Raw genomic sequence first — 19,813 nt, forward strand, 5'->3', positions numbered from 1 at the left:
GCGCCAAACGCGTCGCGTTCAAACTTCAATTTAAACCTCAGTCGCACGGACGCAGACATTTCTAGTCCCAGTACTGTGCATCAACGCTAACTATTGCATGACGATTCTACTTATTTGATGCATTAGTTTTCTCTAGACAGACGTGCAATACGCCAATAGTGCCTTCAGACAAGCGGTGAAAACAATGGCTAAGAGAAACCTGGACAAAGGCAGGTACCGACATTTTCTTTAAATGTCTTCTGACTACGTCCCTGGTACCATGCAAGTTTATGTTACTAGAGAGCGAGAAAAACGAATGAATTTGCATATATATGCATTTATTGGTAGATATACAAGAGATATTGTCTTCCTCAATGTAGAAATGCGGCACTATTATCCATCACATCGCGTTTACTCTAGTGGACGTCGTCACGTTTGAGAAAGGAGTTCTTCGTGGCAAAGTACGGTGATTTGGCAGGGAAACTGGTTTCTTGCTTGTAATTCGCTCCCGTTTACGAATTTCTTGCTCCCCGTGTTCAATGGGTTCCTTCGATTTGACTAGTCTCTCAAGCCTGTCCTTGATCTCTTCCCTAGTCTCCGTTGCTGGACTGTCTGAAGTGAGAATGAGATGACTCGCTTCAAATGATCGTCCGACACCCGCTTCAGAGATCTTGACGCTTGACATCGACTTTTTGGCCGTTGTAAACTGAACAGTCACTGATTCGGAACTAGATACCTGATTGATACTCTTGACCGACGAGTTGTCCGATATCTGCCAGCAATACTCAAGAATCTTTCGGTCAAAGGCTTCGTCAGTCGGAGCACTTCCTAAGGACACTGGCTGGCTCTGCGAAACGCTCATCGGCGTGTTCACGTCTTGAGCAACGTCTGTCTCATAGAATGAGGAAAGACTCCTGTGGTCACGGAGGGAGACGATTTCGGAAAAACGCCAACGGTGTGCCGGAATTTGTCTGCTATTTGTTGCGTAACTCTGATCGTCCGACGTGTCGGCAAATCTTACTCTCGATGTACGCACTGGCCATCTTGATGACACAGGCTCAGAGGATCCGCTAAAGCAATTGCTCTCAACGTTGTATGGGTCAATGCATTGCGACAATGACATACCTCTCAGTTGAGCTAACGGAATCGGCAAGGCTTCCGTGAGTTCCGTCAGCCTCTAGTGTCGAGCTTTCAGAGCTCGAGAATGCTTCACCACCAAAATCGTACCACCAGACACCTGGTGAGACTAGAAGCTCTACGCGTTCATGGTTGTGCTCCGAATCAGCGGGAGTGCTTCCCATTTGCCTGTTTTGAGGATTCGGAGTACCAAGTCTTGATACTCCACTACCTCTTTGGTTGGAAGGACGAAGCGTTCTTATAATTGGCGGTGGTTTTCGTTTAGGCTTCGGGATCTTAGGTAGAGGGAACAGCTCGTCATCGTCCTCTGCATTCTCTTCATAATCATCCGAGATGTCGACCGGAGGGACTGCTTCCAACGGAGCAGCTTCCGCTCCGATCGGCTTGAACGATGCGATAACATTGTCGAGTGCAGATTCACTGTCAACAACGACATTAGACGCCGGGAGTATAGAAGTATCGGTAATAACGATATTAGGGACAGTCTCCGCTAGTGTTCTTGTACGCCGTCTTGACATAATTCGACGTTGTATATATATTGCCAGGAGGACGATGACTAGCGCTCCCGTGATCCCAGCCGCAGATGAAATAATGATGATAATGGGTGTAACGATTGAAGTACTTGTTAAAAGAGTGGAATGAGCAGTAGTGACATCACCTAGCGCAGGTGCCATGGTGGGATGGTGTGTAAGGAGGGTCGTGTAAAGAGCGGAAGGTATTGTCGCCAACGGGGTCTGGTCCAGAGGGAGGAAACAATGGCGAGACACGAGTGGCAGATCATAATGGGCTGACCGTAATGATGATACCCTGCGTCGCTGGCAATAATTATTTAACCGTATGTTAGTCGGAACCTAAATCTTCTCGAAATGGCATTATTTGTAAAAAGTAGACTGCACATTTCCTGAGGACTGAATATCCGAATTTCCTTTGAAGAACAGATTGTAAACTTTCAAGATTGCCTTGGGAGGCGGAAGCTGAGCTCAAGATGGGGATTAAATTCGCGTATCAGGCAACTTTAGGCTCTGCTTGCATTTCCCCTTTCTGAACACGATGTTGACAGAAGAAAATTCCACGGTTACATTTCATAGCTGCATGAATGAAAAGAAGAAAAATTACACTGGTCAACGTCCATTCCTTCCTCTGGTACTTAAGCTATCTGAACTTCCGCCACGCCCAAGTAGTCCTCCGAGACCTCCTACAACGGAAGATACCGCCTCGCTGATCTGTCTCGTCTGCGATTGAGTATGTTTGACGTGGAAAAGACGGACGTTCGTCGCATTCCAGATGCCCAGGGGCGTCATTCCGCGTACATAGATTTCGCCCCATATCAATGAAGATAGCCAGATCATCGATGAGTCCGACCACTGTAGCGTTCATGAGAATTTTTCATCATGCGTTATGAGGAAATGCAAGGCACGTACTAGGAATCTTCGGCAAGGAGGGGATGGCGTTTCAGGAAGAGCATCCTGAATACTTGCTGAGCGCAAGAAATCGATAATCGCAGACGTAGAATTTGCAGAGCTTATTCCCGACTGGATATTCTGCACCTTCGGCAATAGCTCGGAGATCATCAGTAATACAGTGTCAAGTGGAAGGCTAAGCAAAGAGAGCAGTCAATTTAGCACGGAATGCACGGAACAAAGCAAATATCACTTGCCCTTGCTGCCAAGACGTCACCCAATCCTGAGTCGGAACGAAGCCGTTACGTCCTATTCCTGCAGCTGCAATCCTCTCTAAACTTCCAGAAACATCGAGCGAGTCAGACCGTTGGCGCTCCCTCATCTTCCCCCTGGCCTTTTCCGATCTCGACTGCGCAGTCTCGCTTGTTGACGGGGACAATGGAAGTTGTTCAGAACTATTTTGCTCCGTCTCTCCCTCAGGTGAGCGAGGAGCGGAATCAGTGGGGGTTGGTCGTGGTCGATCTCGTGGCATACGCGCTTCCAGATCAGGTTCAGCTGAAATACCAAGAGCATCTCTACCTTCCGTTGACAGTAATCGAGCCTTTTCATGTTCAGGCGCCTCTTGATTCGTATCGTCCGTAGTTTTGCCCTTGACATTTCCTGCCTGTCTCTTTGCCTGCTCCTCCTTCGCCAACTGCACGCGTCGAATTTCCCGTAGCCCTCGGGCGAGAGTAAACGTCCCGAGGTCTTCAAACGACTTGTGTGAACGGAGAATTGCGTACAAGAGGTTAGGATTTTCGTTTAGGTGATTCAATATGACTCCGTTGAAGGCCTCCAGTCTGCAAATACTTTCAGTAACTTGCGTCGGAAAAAGATTCTCAAGCAGGCTTACAAGAAGAATAGAAGCCTTGGGTGCCCTTCATCAGAAAGCAAGAATGACGGATTGGTGAACGCATTGAACAGTGAAACTAAGCGGTTCGACGAGACAACGGACAAATGCTTGAAGTATGGGGCCGAATTGGATAGTGCGATGATTAATGCGGGATAGAGTGAATTCAGTATACCGGACGTTGTCGCTACAACGGCGTAAACCGACTAATTCACGGCGTGAGAGCATCGTCAACGTGAAGAATGTGATACTCACGTTAATCATGAAGTCGCCTGCAGTTCCTTGACATGCCCATTTTGCAGGTAAGTGCATTCGTATGGGAGAGGATAACTTGGCATTGAATGCTGGTTCAGCGGAAAGCGTCTGCAGGATATATGAAATGGCACGACACAAGCCATGTTGCTCTTAACAGCACGTTAGTTACTAAATAAATACACTGGTCAAGGCGAGCTTACCGGGTTTGTCCTTCGACTCCATGAAGTAGCAAAGGAGATAAGTCATGAGATCTACTGCCTTCTCTGACTCCAAGATGTACGTTCGGAATTTCTAATAAATATAAGAACGGTTAACGATCCCACATTCAGGTGAAAGGATGAAACGGGTTGGCATACCTTGTTGAGCTCCACCATTTTCCAGAAAAAGACGACTTTCATTTGTAATCAACAACTTGAAATCAAGAACATGACTACAAGCACTCAACTTGTTTCGAGAAGATGGGGTATAGGCTTCTTTGAACCAGGTAGGACGTTATTGATAGCAGCCATGTACTGTTCCATAATACCAATAATCCCATTGGCTACAAAAACGAAATCTGCCTGCCGGTGCTGTGGGCCACTCGTTAATCGGACATCGAGAGTATACACAGCGACAAGTTGGCACATACAAGTTTAGCTAAGAAATAGCGGAACGCATTCGTTTTTGCTGATGGCGTCGCAGAGAAAGGATCGTTCGGGCTGTTGAGGATGTCGCGTGCCGCTCCGCTTTGGAAGTCCAACAAAGCACAGAGCACTTGTAGTGTCTCACCAACTAGTGTAAGGCGGACATCCTCTCCTTTGAAAACCAGATGGTTGTACGGCAAAGCAGCTGCAACGCTTCCAATTCTGGGGGAAGTGCTTGATTGGGGTGAGTTCATAGCGGTGTTCAGCAGTGAACATAGGATAGTAAGAATGTGTCTTCTAGGTGTTCGCTGGACGAGGGCGAGGGAATATGGAGAGGCTACAGTCAACAGTGAACCTGGTGGTATATAGATTTGTTTTGAAAGGAGGACAAGTAGGAATCGCAGCACTTCGACTTTGTTTTGATCGTGTGCTTGATTAGGGCCTGGGTCTATAGTCGAGCCTACACCTTTCTCCCTAGGCACGTCATGGTCAGCAAAGTAATCCAGACAAGGAGGTAGGGAACACTCGCACCAAATGACATAGTTAATCTTGTGATCACTTTCTTGAATTTTAGTGGGTAGAGTGAACCCGCAACAGAAGAGTAGGTCTATAGTACATGCTATTAACCGCTCTGCTAGCGTTGGCGATGTTTTCTTCCTTTCCTCATTAGTCTTCGTCGATGATTGGGAACTATTCTGGGGACTGGGACTCGAGGGCGATTTAGGCGGTCCAGTAGTGGAAGCATCATCATCTTCGTCCTCGTCATCAATCACAAACTGCGGCCTGTCGTCCAAAGTGCCGGTATTCCTTATGTCAGCGTCTTCTTGTACTTCCTCGCGTTGCCAAAGTAGCTTCCTTTCAAACTCTTCGTTCTCAGCCTCGAAGACTACAGGAAGAACTCGCTGCAGTACTCGAAGACAATTAAGTGCTTCCTTGGTGGGATCCCGCTGAGCACTCGCGGCCGAAACGCCGGCTGATGTCGCCGCATTTTTTATGAAAGAAGTTGCAAAGGAGCCTGCTCCAGACGATGGCGCCGTGGGGAATGTACGATCTAGAAGCAAATTGAAAAGACGCGTTGACAGAACGCGCACGAGTGTAGCAACGTTCTCTGGAGCATCATTAAGTGCTCTTCGAACTGTTTAAGTCAATAACAAGAACTTGGCGAAGTATATTGGCGAATAAACGTACTATCATTTGACGAAATCAAAGAAAATGCGTCTGAGGGAGAGTCGAATAATGTCGCATACTTCCAGGAGGTCAATTGACCAAGCACGGTGAAAGAAGACAACGATCAACGCACTTGTTCCCAATACGTATCCGTCGCACTGATAGCCTATTCCAAAGTGTAATGTTATCCAGAGTCTCCCTCAATGCACAATCGGATGACAACGCACTCTGCTTTCCGCGAGCTTTCTGATTCCTCCTGGTTGCGTCCTGAATGAAAGCTTCGCGTCGTCACCCAGGATGCCGAACGGCGAAGTTAGCTTCTGCGGCAGTTTAGAGAACATGTCTTTAGGTTTATGAATTTCGCAAGTCTGCCTGCAGTGTTTCTCCTCGTAGACTTAATATGAGCCGTGCCGAGAGAACATTGACACGATACAGGACAGGTTTGAGGCTGTCGAGCTGCGGTGGGCCAGCGACCCTGATTATTTGATCTGCGTCCACTTTTGGACATTACAAGAGTTCAACACCGAAATTATCGCAACTCTGTTCTCCTCAGTCCAAACTACTTGACATCGCAATGCTAATTTTCGCGTACATAGCCTTTCATACTGCCCGTATATTATACGAAAATAGTGCTGAAGCCGTCAGGGCCTTGCAAAGCATGTCCGTAGCGTTGACACGCAGCAAGTTTGCAATATTACTATCTCTCAATGTCATATTTGAAGTGTGCACAAGGCAAGGAAACTGTAGCGATTGTTCCGAACTCTTTAGGACAAATTAGATAACTGCCAGCCAACGTAAGGCCTAAGTAGTGATACTGTATTTAAGAAAGAATTACAGGTAGCTTAGGTGTATATCAATACTATCGAATTTATACGCGCTTCCTGCTGATAAACATCTCATTCGATTCGTACGAGACTTAGATATTGCATGTATATTGTACGAAACACTTAGCGGGAGAATTAAATACTTTGTTTCTTAAAAATTAATGGGTTTTCAGCTCATTTTCGGCACGAAAGGGTATCTTGCACGTGACCAATAACGTGCCAGAGGCAAGACGCGTTTCCGCCATCGAGACGCGCTCCTCTCCAAGTTTCACCCCGTACTTATCCATTATCCATATGGGTGAGCCTTTGTGAGTTCCATACCCCAAGAAGAAGTGCACTTCTGACGCGTTGATATGTCAGACCAATCCCAGAGTCTGTTTCCCGAGCAGAAAACACGCACATTAACCTTCCTAATGAGACACCGTCATTCCTACTCGGAGAAAACCACAAATCATATAGACACCAATTCTCAAACATATACTTTGCGAGGCTTACTTTACTCAAAAATATCGTGGAAAAGAAAGCAAAAGAGCGGTGGAAGGGTCTGAGTGGTAAGTAATAAAAGCCGAATTATACGAAGTATAAATCTTAATGACATGTCCAGGTTCGCCTCCGCTTGTTCCTCGCGTGCTCGACGTTGCAAAGTCTCAAGTATGCTTCATCATCGGAACCGTGTATTTGAACATGCCTCAAAAGCCAAACGTCCTTGAGGACGTTGGGCGTGACGTACGAATTCCTCTCTATCCCAGTGAACAAATGGTGTCTAAATATTGACCCGCCGTTTTAGCGATATTTACCGGAACCAGCCCCTCGCGAGAAATATCTATCACCGGAAGATGAAATAGTACTTGAAGATGACTCTGGCCGAGTGCAGCTTGTTGGAGAAGCATTGCAACGCGTCATAGATTATTCCTCGTCTGAAGAAGCAAATGGTGACAAACCCAATGGTTGGGGCAACGTGCTTGTATCCGGTGTAATAATGGCAGCTCTCGGTCGAGAAACATCATCCGGAGCATTTGAGGTCAAGGACGTATGCTTTGCTGGGATGGCACCTATGCTTTTCAAAAGCCCCAAAACGGGTGACAACATGGAAGTGGACAGTAAGTTCCCAATTTCGTACTTTGGCTAGACAGCCACTCACCATTCTCATTCTGGTTAGCCGAATTTCCGGATAGCTGGATTGCTTTTGTATCTGGCCTCGATATGGGGGAGAGTTCAAGCATGGATCCTCGAATGCAAATGCTCGTTGAGTACCTTAGTGGCGAGGCAGGCGCACAAGAAGATACCATTTCTCAAATATCGCGGTTGGTCATAGCCGGGAACTCCCTTGCTCCTGTGACAGCCGTTGCAGATACAAAATCCACTGTCGTTGACACTGGCTCAAAATCGGTAAGCGCCTAAGTGCTTCATTTGGTGATTTGTGAATTTTAATTTCACCTAGAAACGCTTCGGACAAGAAGCGTCGAACTTCTCTCCTGTACCTACAAATATGCTCGGCGACTTTCTACTGGACGTCGCAAGTGTAATGCCCGTGCATCTTCTTGCTGGTGCGAGGGATCCGTCTGGAACTCTGCTTCCTCAACAAGCTCTTCCCCGTGCAATGTTTGGAGAAGTTAAAACGTTTGAGAACTTCTCTTGCGAGACGAACCCGGCGTGGCTAGGCTTCAACGCAGATCCTTCCTCTGGAAAAGACGCGCGGCAGCGTGCTGTCCTTGTACATTCCGGACAATCCGTGGAAGACATGTATAAATATGTTCCTTCACCACCAACGACACGCCTGGACCTGGCCTGTGCCACTCTGCAATGGAGACATATAGCACCCACTGCACCAGACACTCTGTGGTGCTACCCGTACCAAACCACAGATCCGTTTGTACTAAAGCGGACGCCTGATTTATATGTGGTTAGCTGTCAGCCCGAATTTGGAACGCGACTAGTCAGCAGTAATGATTTTGGTGAAACAGCTACCTCGGAGGACGGAGAGCGAAAGTGCAGGGTTGTTCTTGTTCCGAACTTCAACGAAACAGGATGTCTAGTATTAGTCAATATGCGAAGTCTGGAAGTGAAGTGTGTGGAATTCGGTCTGGCGGGTCGCCTGAAGGATGCAGAGCTACCTTCTGCGGAGAAATGACACATTAGGGCATTGGTGCGTCGTGTAGGATATAGTGTATTACTCATCATTAAGGACTGATAATATTACACACGCAACTGTAATCATTCTTCAAATATTTCAGTGGACAATTAAGAGCTCTATCGTTACGCTTATTTTCATTGCACAGGCTTTGAGCTTATCTCAACTTACCAGTCCCCGACTCAACTTTGCCCGTGTATGGAATTTGGGACATCAAAGGCTCCTCGAGTTCAACCAACAGGAAGAGGACTTACGAATCTTACTGGGGCGATATCTCTCAAATTCTGACCCAGTCCCACGGTAAGAACAAGCCATACATTCCGGTGGGAAACGAAGGTACAGATAGCGCCGGAAGAGGTGACTAGAAAAATAGAAGCATACAAAAATGGCGCGTGTCGGGACTCGGTTGGTCTGATCAAACGTGGGGTGCGCCTGATGGCGGGCCGCATTCCTGCTGCTGCGGAAAGCAGTGTGAGAAGTCGAAGGTGAGTTCTCGAGGCACATACTCACGGTGTTCAGCTATCTTCCACGAGTGACTATCTTGCTTTACAGCGCGAGAAATAGCATACTCCTTTCATACTCCCAACAGATTTCACGATTTTGAGGAGTCGAGGTCATCATATCGGACGGAAAAGCGAAAGTTTTCAGGGAGGACCGTAGCAGTGCGATCGATATTTGAAATTGACTGTGCGCCGACTTCCCTATCCCGACTGATGTGAAATTGATCGAAGTTTAAAATTTCAACAGAAAGGCGCGATTTCAGGTGCTTCGTGCGCCTCCTCCCGACCCTGTTCATTCTTCATCACAATCCATCGTTTCACTTGAATCTCCGCGGGTGCTTATCCGGCCTTCCTATCTCCATTACAACGCCGGTACAGTCCCACAAGGCATATCTTCTCAATGCCGACTAAGCTTCAGGAGCGCCATGAGTCGGCATTGGCTATGAAGCGAAATGCATCCGTCCGCGACGGGGCTTTCGTTCCCATGATTAAGTGCCACTCTCGCTCGACGTGAGAGAGATATTTCATACGAGGCATTTTGGCATGTGCTAGACCGTACTAAACGGCTCACTGCATCACCGTGTTCACGTCGTTGGTCTTCTCCGCAGCCCTCAGCCAAACAGAGGTCGTGTATAATAACTGGCAGTCGTTTCTACATTCTCACCCCCCTCCGCCCGCTTTCTGCCTTGTTTCTCTTGGTAGTTGAAAAAGTTGCCTTTGGCGCCTGTTGATACCTTTGCCCACCATGCATTTTACGACCGCTGTCGTATCTGTGCTCGCACTCCCCGCCTTCGTCGTCGCCCAATACGGCGCACCGCCAGCTGGCAACTCGAACCCGACGACGACTAGTGCTGTTTCATCAGCACCCTCAGCTCCTCCTAACACACCAGGCTTTATGAATGTGAGCCGGACCAAGTAAAAAAAACCTTTCAAATTGTTCATCTTTGCAAAGGTCGACGTTGGTCCTGGTGAACAACTGGTATACAACCCGGCTAACTTCAGCGCGCCGAACGGCACAATTGTTACTTTCTATTTCCCTAAGTTCGTCAATGAATGTAACTTACCGTCTCAAAATGTATTAACGAAAATTCCAGCGATGGACTCTACACACACACGGTGACGCAGTCATCATTCAACGACCCATGCACACCTCTTGCGGCGAACTCTACCGCCGGTACACCCGCTGGCTTTGACTCTTCCTTCCAGGCTGGCGTTCAGTTCTCAATCAACATCACAAACGACCAGATTCGTGAGTCATTTCTTTTTTATCCCACAATTCTGCGTTTGTCGCTGACCGCTAATTCCTCCAGCCATCTGGTTCCACTGCAAGCTTCCCATGCACTGCGGGTTGGGAATGGTTGGGTGAGCATCATGCAGTGCTTTCAAACGGGCTTGAGATTAAAACAACTGCTCTCAGTGCTATTAACGCCCCGACAAACGGTTCCAACACATACGCGGCCTTCCAGGCAAAAGCAATGGCCATTGGCCAAAGCGAGCCAGTCGTAAGTACCACCGACGCTTGCGTGTCTTAAGCTTCCTCAACCTTCTGTATCTAGGAGAGCACAGGACCGATCGTACTAGGCGGTTTTGCTGCGAGTGCAGCCGCCTCTCCTTCTAATACTGCATCTGCTGGAGGCTCGGGTTCTCCATCCGGTATGGACATCTACTCCCATCCACTGATTTCACGGGCTTACTAAGTTCTTTATTTTTTCACAGGCGCTACTCGACTGTCCGTAACGTCCGCCGCTACTGCATTATTGGGTGCCGCGGCTGCAATGATTCTCTTCGCTTAATGACCAGCACTCTTGTATCTATTTACATTGCTTTATTCATCTGGACATGAAGTAGACTCATGCTACTTTCACCAATGCACTGTGTAATCTGGCTTGCTGGATTACTATGCTCTATTTCGATAGAATACAAAACCTTATTGCTCGTCATCTCTACATGAAGCGATTTTCACTTTGTGTTGTCGACAGTGGAGGGAACGGGTATAGACCGAAGTACACCATTCGCAAGTACCTTGACACATTTGTAGGGTGATAAGTAATCGACTCGTTCGATAAATCCAACTTCTAGCGTTATTCAGGACATCTATTTGTTTCAAAACCTTGTACGGTTGCTGTAGTCGTGTAGAGGAAAGTCCATTTTTAGTCCAATCAACAAATGAAAACTTCCATTTATTCAGAAGCGTGCCAAGGCAAACCCAAACCTTTTTATTAGCAAACGAACTTTCTCAGCTCCCGCCCATCAGTTACTCTTAGAAGGGTGGAATAATGTGGTCGTCTCGGTTTCACTCTTCCTCTACTTACACGGGTTCTGCATACTATCTGTTTCCCCTATTTTGGAAACTGTTGATTCTAAATTTGGTCCTATTTGTTTGGACTAAATATACTTTATATTGTTGTCCTAATTTGTCAACATAGGCCTGTTACTAAGGACAAACTTCATTTTAAATTAGAACAAGCTAGCAATTGCTCTAAATGTATGTGATAACGACGTGGAAACTGCAAAAATAGATAATACCCTCGAAATAAATTATGTTTCAAGTTTTTTTAAAATCGGAATCGTGTGCATTATCCGCTAGAGAAAACTAAAGAAGAATTAATTATACATAACGAGGTTCAATAATCTGATGCACCCCTGTTTATTCATTTGCATATAGAACGAGATTGCAAACGTCTGGGACTTGAAAATCGTACAGCAAGTATGACGCCTGTAAAGAGCTGTACAGAACCTATAGAGAATAGAACTGAGCCCTTTTCCTTATTTAAAAGTTACGGGCCAGCATTAAATATCACGAAGTTTCTGGGAAAATCAAATGCATAATTTCCATAGTGCATTTCAAAGTGAATGTAAATATCTTTAGCATCATCCCTTGACAGCAATATGGATAGCAAAACGCGGAGCATCTCCATTACAATAACTACCAGGTCAAGTACGACATTGGCTCATTCCATTTCCATGAGGTGTTCCATACGCTGTCGATGCAAATAATTGCACAAGTTATAAAGGTGAGCGACATGGCGGAGTAGGCAAGAGCCGAACGTACCCAGCACCAAGCACTCCACCAATCCCCAATTGATCCGCCTCCTTCCCAACTATAATCCAATCGGGGGCTGCAATACCTGTACGAGGTACGAGGAGTCGCAAAACACGTTCGAGTCCTTCTGATCCTCCACTATTGTCGTCAGAGCTGCCTGCCAGTATAACGGCCGCACCATAAGGGTTCAAATGATTCGGATGAGTGAAGAGGATCCCAATATCCTTATCTGCGTCAGGCAATACTCGGTTGCGGAACAACCACTCTCCACTTTCTGAGATCCCAAATTCTGTTTGTCGTTCGGACTGAGGTACTTGAAGGAGTTTACGTGATAGAGCATTTTCCTTTCCACCAAGAATTACGATGTTCCCTTGAAAATGGTATTGCATGTGCCTAGGGTTTCCTTCCGAGTTCGAATTGAGACGATGAAGAGCTTCTGTATCAGTGATTATTTCGCTGTCGATTTTGATGTAGACATCGAGTGCATGAGAGATTCTCAACGCTGCAGACAGCATGCGCGTATAGAAGTGCGGGTCTGAAGGGATGACAATTGTTATTGGTCCTGATGTATCAAAGATATTCTGCAACCTTCCTGGTGGAACAGGTGTTGAGGAAGATGAGTCCTGGCTTTCCTGCTGAAATCACGAATAAAGACTACGATCGCAAGACTGAAAGACACAGTACTTACACGCCAGGACCTATCTTCTGCAATGGTAAACGTTCGTTTTTGCTTCTCCTGAGCGGCCATTGATAGATGACTTCCATCCACTACAACCGGACTACGACACCAAAGAGATCCAGAGTCGACGGAGAACTTGCGCACATTCGTCGTCCTAATGTGCGTATTGCCGCTATGTGTGTCGACTTGCAGGCGTGCCAGCCTTCGATCAAAATAAATGAGAATATTTGATTACTTCACGGATCGAGCAGAGAATACCTACCGCCCAGGAATTATAAGTTCGTCAATTGTGCAGCCATGCATACTCCCAGACCGAACGGGATCGGCAACAGTCAAAGTGAAGTATGAAGCGTCATTCACTATTTTATCGTTTTGGTTATCAGGATCAAGTACTTTCTTCAGGAAAGAAAGTACTGTATCGCTTTCGAACACGCCTGGGTACCAGTGCTGCTGACCTCCATCCACATGGAAGCTAATGTTTACCCAAAACATAGCATAAGACGGGCAATTTGTGAGCAATGTTCTATACTCACGATACATTAGAGGCATTCCCCAGCGACTTCATAATAGAAACGTATTCTCTTGAATGCCAAGTTGGAACATTGGTATCATTGCCCCTGAACACGCAGTTAACACTTGTGATTCCGGATACGAATTTCCACTTACCCATGTACGGCAAGCACAGGCACATTGTCTACAAGATTCCCAAGGAACAAAGCATTGTCATCCGGCATGAACGAACTCTCTAGTATAGAACGCAGCGCAGGGTCCGCAAATCGTGCGCCGTGCGAAGGAGTGAGCGGGACGTAGGCGGCTGGACTCAAGTAACCCGCCGCTGGGATAACCGCATGTGTGCGATCTGGGAAGCGACTTGCGAGGTACCAAGCACCCTGTCCGCCATTCGAGTGGCCAATAACGACAGCACGTGTATCTGGTAGAAATGCCCAGGACTTCCACTCGGTTTTGCTATGTAGTATTTTGCCGAGGGCCGAAAGTGTCGCCCAAGCTTCAGACGCACTCGGACCATGCCAATCAAGACCCTACAGTTAATAAACACGAGAGCCGGAGCTCAATAACCGAGATAAATCAAGCCAAAATGGTATATGTGCTTACCCATTCCGTACGCCCAACCGGCATGACAATCCAGCTGTGTTCTTGACGAGGAAGGGCATCTGCCCATAATGGCTGCGAAATAATATCGACACCTGCGCCATCTGTAGACGCTTCAGTCTAGTATTAAAAAATGATAGGCGAATGGAGACTAACGAAGTGCAAGGAGAGGAAGATAACTAGAATGACCATCAGAATTCGGGCTTGTAGGTGCCTTGGCGAGAATATATGTCGGATGAGAAGCAGCAAAGAAAAATGTCGCGCGAATAGGTTGGACATTTGAAGTATCCCATTGTTTTAGGTGTCGTAAATTGATCCGTATGGGTATTGATACAGTTCGAGGTTCAGCTGCTCCATTATCTTCATGACGTTCCTTCAAGACAAGGTCGAAAGACAATAATCCTGCGTTGTATGCCTCAGTTTGCTGGATAGAGATTGGGACGACACGAGTCTGCGATGGTGCAATAACTTGCTTGTGCAGAAGACTAAGCGATAGACCCTGATGAGAAATGGCAAATGTCAGGAAATTGTATCATCCTCGTCATGAGAAAGCCCAGGCTTACTGTCGGGAATTGTTCCGGAAGTTTAATATCATCAACGGTCCACCATCCATCGATGCTGCGAAGTCCAATGCCCAACGCGTCTCCGAAGGCGAATCCATCGACAAAATCACAGGTTATATCGTGCGTTGCTTGTCTGACGATTAACTGTTGATTCTCTTCCAATGTGACGGCTAAGTTTATTTTCAACGTCGGAACTTCTTGACAAGCGCTGCGTGGATCTCCGAATAGCCGGATCTGACAGGCATATTCATAGATACCCCTGGAATGGCACCAAAAAGTAGGCAGCATTTACCTCATAGTCACCACTGATGTAGAAATCAAAAGTCGTAGGCTTATCGGGATTTAATACGCCAGGGAGCTCGACGGTATTTGGAGCAGCATGAGCCATACCGTATATGTTTCCGGGGTGCCATTCTGGGTGAACTCCCGTTGCCTCCCTTGGCAGGATCGTGAAGAAGGATCCTTGAGTTAGCTCAACCCGGAGCTTGGGTTGCAATGGTCTTGGATTTTTCGTGCGAGGTGGAAGGAAGGTGAGCGGTGCACGAAGGACTGAATGGAATTGCAGTCCAGCCCAACCCTCCGTTGCTCTAATCTTCTCCCATCTGGATTACTTATTCAATGCCAGCAATGGGAATGTAATATCAAATTTGAGACCTGACATCAGGGAATGACACGGCGAGTTCTCCCCTGGGATTCAAGAAAGCTGCCTTCCAGGATACCTCTCCGCTTTCAGACAAGGACGATGGCCATGTCTCCTCCAAATCGCGAGAATACGGAGCTGATACTGAAGTCTCATCAGTATTGACCTCTATAGGAATCGTGGCTCGAGTATGATCCTCACAGCTCAAAGGAAATCCTGGAGATATAATATGCTGTTCTCTTGCATGAATAGGAAATGGCCCGAGGGTCTAATTTGGCGGTATTATGATGTTCCGTGTAATAGCTATGAAGCTTTAATAAACGCATACTTACGTCCCAATTTCTAGGAGGTATGAGTTGCCATTGGTCCAAGTCAGAATCCATTTTGAGGGAAACTTGGGCTATATTCGAAGAAAATCCGGTAGCTACAGCACAGTGAAATGTGATTACGAATATTAGAACGGCAGACAGCAGAGCCAAGAACCGTAGATGGACCGTGTTCATGACAGTTCAGGTTCAAGATTAAGTTCCCAGAGATCGACGCACCCGTTTTGGAATGGCGTTGTAGGAAGTATAAAGGATAACCGAAGCACCACTGGTGAACAACATCCACGATGTCTGGTAGACAAGGCGGAAAGTTAAAGCCTCTCAAGGTATTTATACTCAATTAATGCCCACTCGATGCCCTGCACGTCTGATACCACGTCATTTACAGACGGCCAAAAAGGCACAGAAAGACGAGGACGAAGACGACAAGGCTTTCAAAGAGAGGAAGAAAGCTGAAGCTGCTGCGCTGGCAGATGCAAGAGCAAAGGGTATGTACCCACCACAGACAGTTCAAAATGCAGACGAGCTTACGACATTAAATTTATGTTTACAGCTGCGAAGGGTAAGTATCAAGTGTTGTACACTACCCGACTGCAAAGCATTTTCTTAAATTGATTTTAGGTGGCGCTCCTGGAGGTGGCATTAAGAAGTAAGCTTCTCCTTGCATGCAAAGATATTCTTTCACTATGATTAACATTTTGGCACTTACAGGTCTGGAAAGAAATGAGCTTCTTGGTTAAAAGGACATTGCATTCATATTTCTCTGCTTTGGGCACTATCGTGTAATGACCGTGTACTTTGCATCTATTGCATCTATGCATTCAGCCGTGAAGGTTCATCATACCGGATTACAGCATTGTCTTGCCCCGACAACCCGATTCGTTATCAGTCCGCTCTCGGAACTGCACAGACACAATTGGTGATGCATTTATGGGGAAATAGAGCAACAAAAAATCAATGATCATCCCCCAGTTGTCCTGCAAAGGGATGAACAAAGATACACTTTGCAATCGTCAAGAAGGATAAACTAGAAAAATAATCGCGGGAATAAAGTGTTTGATGGAGAATGTTGTTGTATCGTGTACACCTCACACCGCGGGAGTACGTAGAAATTCAGGGACCTGTTAGCATTGAAGCGACGGCTTTAGGAATGAAACGGAGATTTCGCTGCAAAAAGAAGAGATTTTCTACTGCCATCAAATCACGTTCTGTCTATCACCACTTTGCCCATCTTGCTGCTGCTGCTGCAAAGGAAGAGGGGACTTGATCTGTGTTAGAGAGGGGCAGTCTGACTGAATTGGTTCTCTGTTCGCGTCATCACTTGTGCCGCGTATGTTTGGTGGTTCCCACGCAGGATTTCGACACTCCAGTCCGTCCAACAGACACGGCACCGTCATTCCCAACGATTTCATCGGCCGATACTCGCAAATGTTGAGCAACCTCGCCGGCCTTCATGGCCAGGGCGGCCAGCAATTTCAGCAGCAGCAGGGCCAACAGCAGCAAGGACAGCAGCAACAACAACAACAGCAGCCCAACCAGGCTCCCCCGCCTCCCCCACCACTCAATGGCCAGGACCTAAACCTATCAAACATCCTCCATTTCTTACAGTCAGAATGGCGAAGATACGAACGCGAACGGAACGAATGGGAGATTGAGCGTGCAGAAATGCGGGTGCGTTTGTGTTGTTTTCGTTTTCTCTTTCACGAGCAACTTCTCTGACGCGGTGACGTTTGCAGGCGCGTATCGCGCTCCTCGAAGGGGAACGGCGTTCCTTTGAGAACACTCGCATTGACCTATTGCGACGCATTAAAATGCTTGAATTCGCGCTGCGTATGGAGCGGTACGCGCGTTCTGAGTCGTCGGCTTTCTTTACTCCCCCAACTCAAATTGTTGTTTTCCAGCGCAAAGCAGCTCAATCAACCAGCAAGCCAGGCACCTGTGCCATCTAAGGTCGCTGCACTTCAGAACCAGTCCAACCCGGCATCGACTAAGGATGAAACTGGCAGCCACAAGGAGGGCAGCAGTGGTAGCTCTCCACGTAGCGAAGGTGCGCCTTTCTGTCGCATGCAATTCATCCCCCGTCTTATGAACAATGAACTTCTCGTCTCAGATGTGCCCCTACCCTCTGAGAACCGTATGTCGATAGGAGGGCCAAGTCTCCCGAACGGAATTGGCGCGTCTAACCCGAACAAAGCCAACACCTGGGGTGGCTCTAATTGGTCGGGTGCACCAAACGCAGCTGCTTTGGGGAAACCACCTCCAGGCAGAGACCCTAAGAGCCGGGCACGGAGTAGAGATTATCTTAAACAGTACGCTACTAATCTGTCTGTGTATTCTTCGAATATCTACTAATAATGGATTGTCTTTAGATGCCTACAGGAGATATCTTATTTGACATCCCCTCAGGCCATGAATCCTCTACCTCAACGACCTCTTCTTAGCAACCAGACGATGCCTTTGACTCTTCCGAACGTCCCTGCACTGAACGAAATGGCCTTCAATGGAAGGCCAAGGAAAGTGTTACCTGAAACTGGCAAAGATTTCCCCGTTTTGAATGGTATGATGGGTGGGCCAGTGGCGAGTCAATCGGGATCCAACAATCAGGGCTCGGTGCTCGAAAGGGATAATGGGATGAACACTGGGTCAAATATCCCTCTGCAGCAGCCTCAACAACAAAATGGACCTCAAGGCAACGGCTTCCAGCAACAACAGATGCAACAACAGCCCATGGATCAAGTGCATTCGCTCCAGTTACCAGGACAGCAGGCTAACAGGGAAGGCCTCGATAAATCTGAGGGAGTAGATTCGCAAATACCTACCGCAATTTTCCGTCCGGATAGGGAATTCAAAGAGCGTTTAGAACGGGCACGCTCAGAAAGATTCTCCCCGCAGGACAGCCACGGATCTGGTGTCTCCGCATGGGATACGTCGGGAAAAGACGAAGACGACGATGATAAAGAGGATGTAGAGATGGATGATGAGGATACTACCTCAGCAGCCAGTGATGATGACGGGAAAGTCTGGCGGCCCCGACGTACTCTGCGAAAGTCAGTTTCATGTGTTTGAGACCTATTTTGGGAAACTAATCTATGTGCAAAAGTCATCTTGATGCTGTAAGAGCACTGTCTTTCCACCCGACCGAGATGTGCCTCGCGACTGGTGGGGACGATTACACAGTAAAAATTTGGAGAATGGACGTAGTCGGCTTAGCGTCATCCGCGTAGGTTCTACCCTTTCATTTTAGCCTACACGCGTTCTAACACGCGCTTAATGTAGAACACGCGGAACCATCGAGGTTGAGCCTCAATTAACCTTGCGTGGACATACCGCTCCGGTTACAGCACTTGTACATTCTCCTCAAAAACGCCTTTTGTATTCTGCATCATTGGATTCTTCAATACGCGTGTGGGCATTGCCTCCTGCAGCGCATACAACCTATGCCCCTCATGATCCAGCTCGGATCCGCGGCGAACTTGTTGGGCATACTGACTCCGTATGGGGACTCGCACTGCTCCGTGATGAGAGCGTGCTTGTCAGCTGTGGAGCGGAGGGAACCGTGAAAGTATGGGATGTCGGTGCCGCATCTGGCATAGGCGCTTTGAAGCTGAGTTGGGGTTACAATGGGCTTGACAGTGAGGAAGACGAGCCAACAGAGACTCCAGGCGCGACTTGTCTTGAGGCCATCAAGTCGGACTTGAAGAAAATTGCCGTTGGGTATCAAAACGCTACCGCGAAAATATTTGATGTTGATACCGGCAAGCAACTGCTTCTCTTACAAGGCGAGCCCAGTCCGGGTTTGTTTTAAGTTCTGTATGTGAAACGGGAGCTTTATTTGATGACTGTTGTTACAGAAGGCGCAGAGAGCTCTCAAATTAATAGCATCGCATCGCATCCAACGATGCCCCTACTTGTCACTGCACATGAAGACAAGCATATCAGAATATGGGACATTGTTACCGGTCCGTATCGAGGCACGGTTCTGACCATTAACAACAGCTAACGATTATATTAATCCTACAGGCCAATGTACACACTCAATGGCAGCACACCTCGACGCAGTCACTTCGTTGTCCATTGATGCCGCTGGCTTCTCGCTGGTTTCAGGTGGCCATGACTGTTCCGTCCGCTTCTGGGACCTCCTTGGTGCCCATGCATGTATCCAAGAAATTTCGAATCACCGCGAAAAGGCCCAGGAGGGTGTACTTGCCGTTGAATTCCACCCTTCGTTGCCATTCATGGCAAGTGCTGGTGCAGACGGCGTTGTCAAGCTTCATGCATCATCGTAATGATAAACAAAATACCATCTTCCCTTCTATGCTCACGTCGTATATGATTTCCGTTTCTGTTGTTCCTCATTCTTTGTGCTTTATTTATCGCACAATACCACCTCTTTTATTTTTTTTCCGTCCTTCCTCGCCCTTTGTCATGATCTTTTTTTTTCCTGTTCTGTTTCTTCTTCTGATATCGATCCCCCCCGCACTAATTAATATCGCTTTGGAGGTCAACTTAGCAAACAGTGTGATTGGCGGTTAGCATGCCAAAACAAC

The 19,813-nt window shown here is 47.3% G+C and overlaps 7 protein-coding genes across 7 annotated transcripts; 4 read left to right on the top strand and 3 right to left on the bottom strand.

Annotated features, from left to right (window-relative positions):
- Positions 1–379: 379 nt before the first annotated feature.
- FOMMEDRAFT_157283 (uncharacterized protein) lies at positions 380–1,790 on the bottom strand (the record flags this gene model as incomplete). The annotated part of the gene is made up of 2 exons (XM_007267442.1): positions 380–1,049; positions 1,105–1,790. 2 exons carry the CDS (start codon positions 1,788–1,790, stop codon positions 380–382), a joined length of 1,356 nt encoding a protein of 451 aa, XP_007267504.1.
- A 398-nt stretch (positions 1,791–2,188) lies between these two features.
- Positions 2,189–5,877, bottom strand: FOMMEDRAFT_20875 (uncharacterized protein). The gene is made up of 13 exons (XM_007267443.1): positions 5,678–5,877; positions 5,584–5,616; positions 5,472–5,529; positions 4,815–5,418; positions 4,289–4,757; positions 4,106–4,229; positions 4,017–4,051; positions 3,861–3,951; positions 3,661–3,809; positions 3,409–3,611; positions 2,774–3,355; positions 2,538–2,712; positions 2,189–2,480 (listed from the first exon to the last, which is right to left on the bottom strand). The coding sequence occupies exons 1-13, from the start codon at positions 5,789–5,791 to the stop codon at positions 2,238–2,240; spliced, it is 2,880 nt and encodes a 959-aa protein (XP_007267505.1). The 5' UTR covers positions 5,792–5,877; the 3' UTR covers positions 2,189–2,237.
- A 671-nt stretch (positions 5,878–6,548) lies between these two features.
- Positions 6,549–8,405, top strand: FOMMEDRAFT_109238 (uncharacterized protein; the record flags this gene model as incomplete). The annotated part of the gene is made up of 6 exons (XM_007267444.1): positions 6,549–6,582; positions 6,635–6,825; positions 6,879–7,000; positions 7,062–7,374; positions 7,434–7,663; positions 7,716–8,405. Exons 1-6 carry the CDS (start codon positions 6,569–6,571, stop codon positions 8,403–8,405), a joined length of 1,560 nt encoding a protein of 519 aa, XP_007267506.1. The 5' UTR covers positions 6,549–6,568.
- Positions 8,406–9,650: 1,245 nt separating this feature from the next.
- On the top strand, positions 9,651–10,807 carry FOMMEDRAFT_147198 (uncharacterized protein; the record flags this gene model as incomplete). The annotated part of the gene is made up of 7 exons (XM_007267445.1): positions 9,651–9,806; positions 9,858–9,946; positions 10,000–10,154; positions 10,216–10,267; positions 10,323–10,407; positions 10,462–10,558; positions 10,622–10,807. The coding sequence occupies 7 exons, from the start codon at positions 9,651–9,653 to the stop codon at positions 10,696–10,698; spliced, it is 711 nt and encodes a 236-aa protein (XP_007267507.1). The 3' UTR covers positions 10,699–10,807.
- A 1,104-nt stretch (positions 10,808–11,911) lies between these two features.
- On the bottom strand, positions 11,912–15,443 carry FOMMEDRAFT_157287 (uncharacterized protein; the record flags this gene model as incomplete). Its single annotated transcript, XM_007267446.1, has 11 exons — positions 11,912–12,583; positions 12,637–12,829; positions 12,890–13,099; positions 13,161–13,244; positions 13,294–13,667; positions 13,741–13,841; positions 13,894–14,236; positions 14,301–14,534; positions 14,593–14,902; positions 14,955–15,208; positions 15,273–15,443. The coding sequence occupies 11 exons, from the start codon at positions 15,441–15,443 to the stop codon at positions 11,912–11,914; spliced, it is 2,946 nt and encodes a 981-aa protein (XP_007267508.1).
- Positions 15,444–15,553: 110 nt separating this feature from the next.
- On the top strand, positions 15,554–15,993 carry FOMMEDRAFT_157288 (translation machinery associated TMA7; the record flags this gene model as incomplete). The annotated part of the gene is made up of 5 exons (XM_007267447.1): positions 15,554–15,592; positions 15,655–15,754; positions 15,820–15,828; positions 15,888–15,915; positions 15,978–15,993. The coding sequence occupies 5 exons, from the start codon at positions 15,554–15,556 to the stop codon at positions 15,991–15,993; spliced, it is 192 nt and encodes a 63-aa protein (XP_007267509.1).
- A 701-nt stretch (positions 15,994–16,694) lies between these two features.
- On the top strand, positions 16,695–19,740 carry FOMMEDRAFT_20877 (WD40 repeat-like protein; the record flags this gene model as incomplete). The annotated part of the gene is made up of 9 exons (XM_007267448.1): positions 16,695–16,937; positions 17,003–17,106; positions 17,168–17,313; positions 17,377–17,575; positions 17,636–18,313; positions 18,367–18,486; positions 18,543–19,060; positions 19,118–19,225; positions 19,287–19,740. 9 exons carry the CDS (start codon positions 16,695–16,697, stop codon positions 19,550–19,552), a joined length of 2,382 nt encoding a protein of 793 aa, XP_007267510.1. The 3' UTR covers positions 19,553–19,740.
- Positions 19,741–19,813: the final 73 nt, after the last annotated feature.

This window comes from Fomitiporia mediterranea, assembly GCF_000271605.1.
Source record: "Fomitiporia mediterranea MF3/22 unplaced genomic scaffold FOMMEscaffold_7, whole genome shotgun sequence".
NCBI lineage: Eukaryota > Fungi > Basidiomycota > Agaricomycetes > Hymenochaetales > Hymenochaetaceae > Fomitiporia > Fomitiporia mediterranea.

Coding starts and splice junctions, on each gene's coding strand:
- FOMMEDRAFT_20875 (XM_007267443.1), bottom strand. CDS start 5,791: ATGTTCTCTAAACTGCCGCAGAAGCTAACTTCGCCGTTCGGCATCCTG. Junction 5,530..5,583: donor CGGATACGTATTGGGAACAA/GTGCGTTGATCG, acceptor ACCTCCTGGAAG/TATGCGACATTATTCGACTC. Junction 3,356..3,408: donor CCAAGGCTTCTATTCTTCTT/GTAAGCCTGCTT, acceptor AAGTATTTGCAG/ACTGGAGGCCTTCAACGGAG.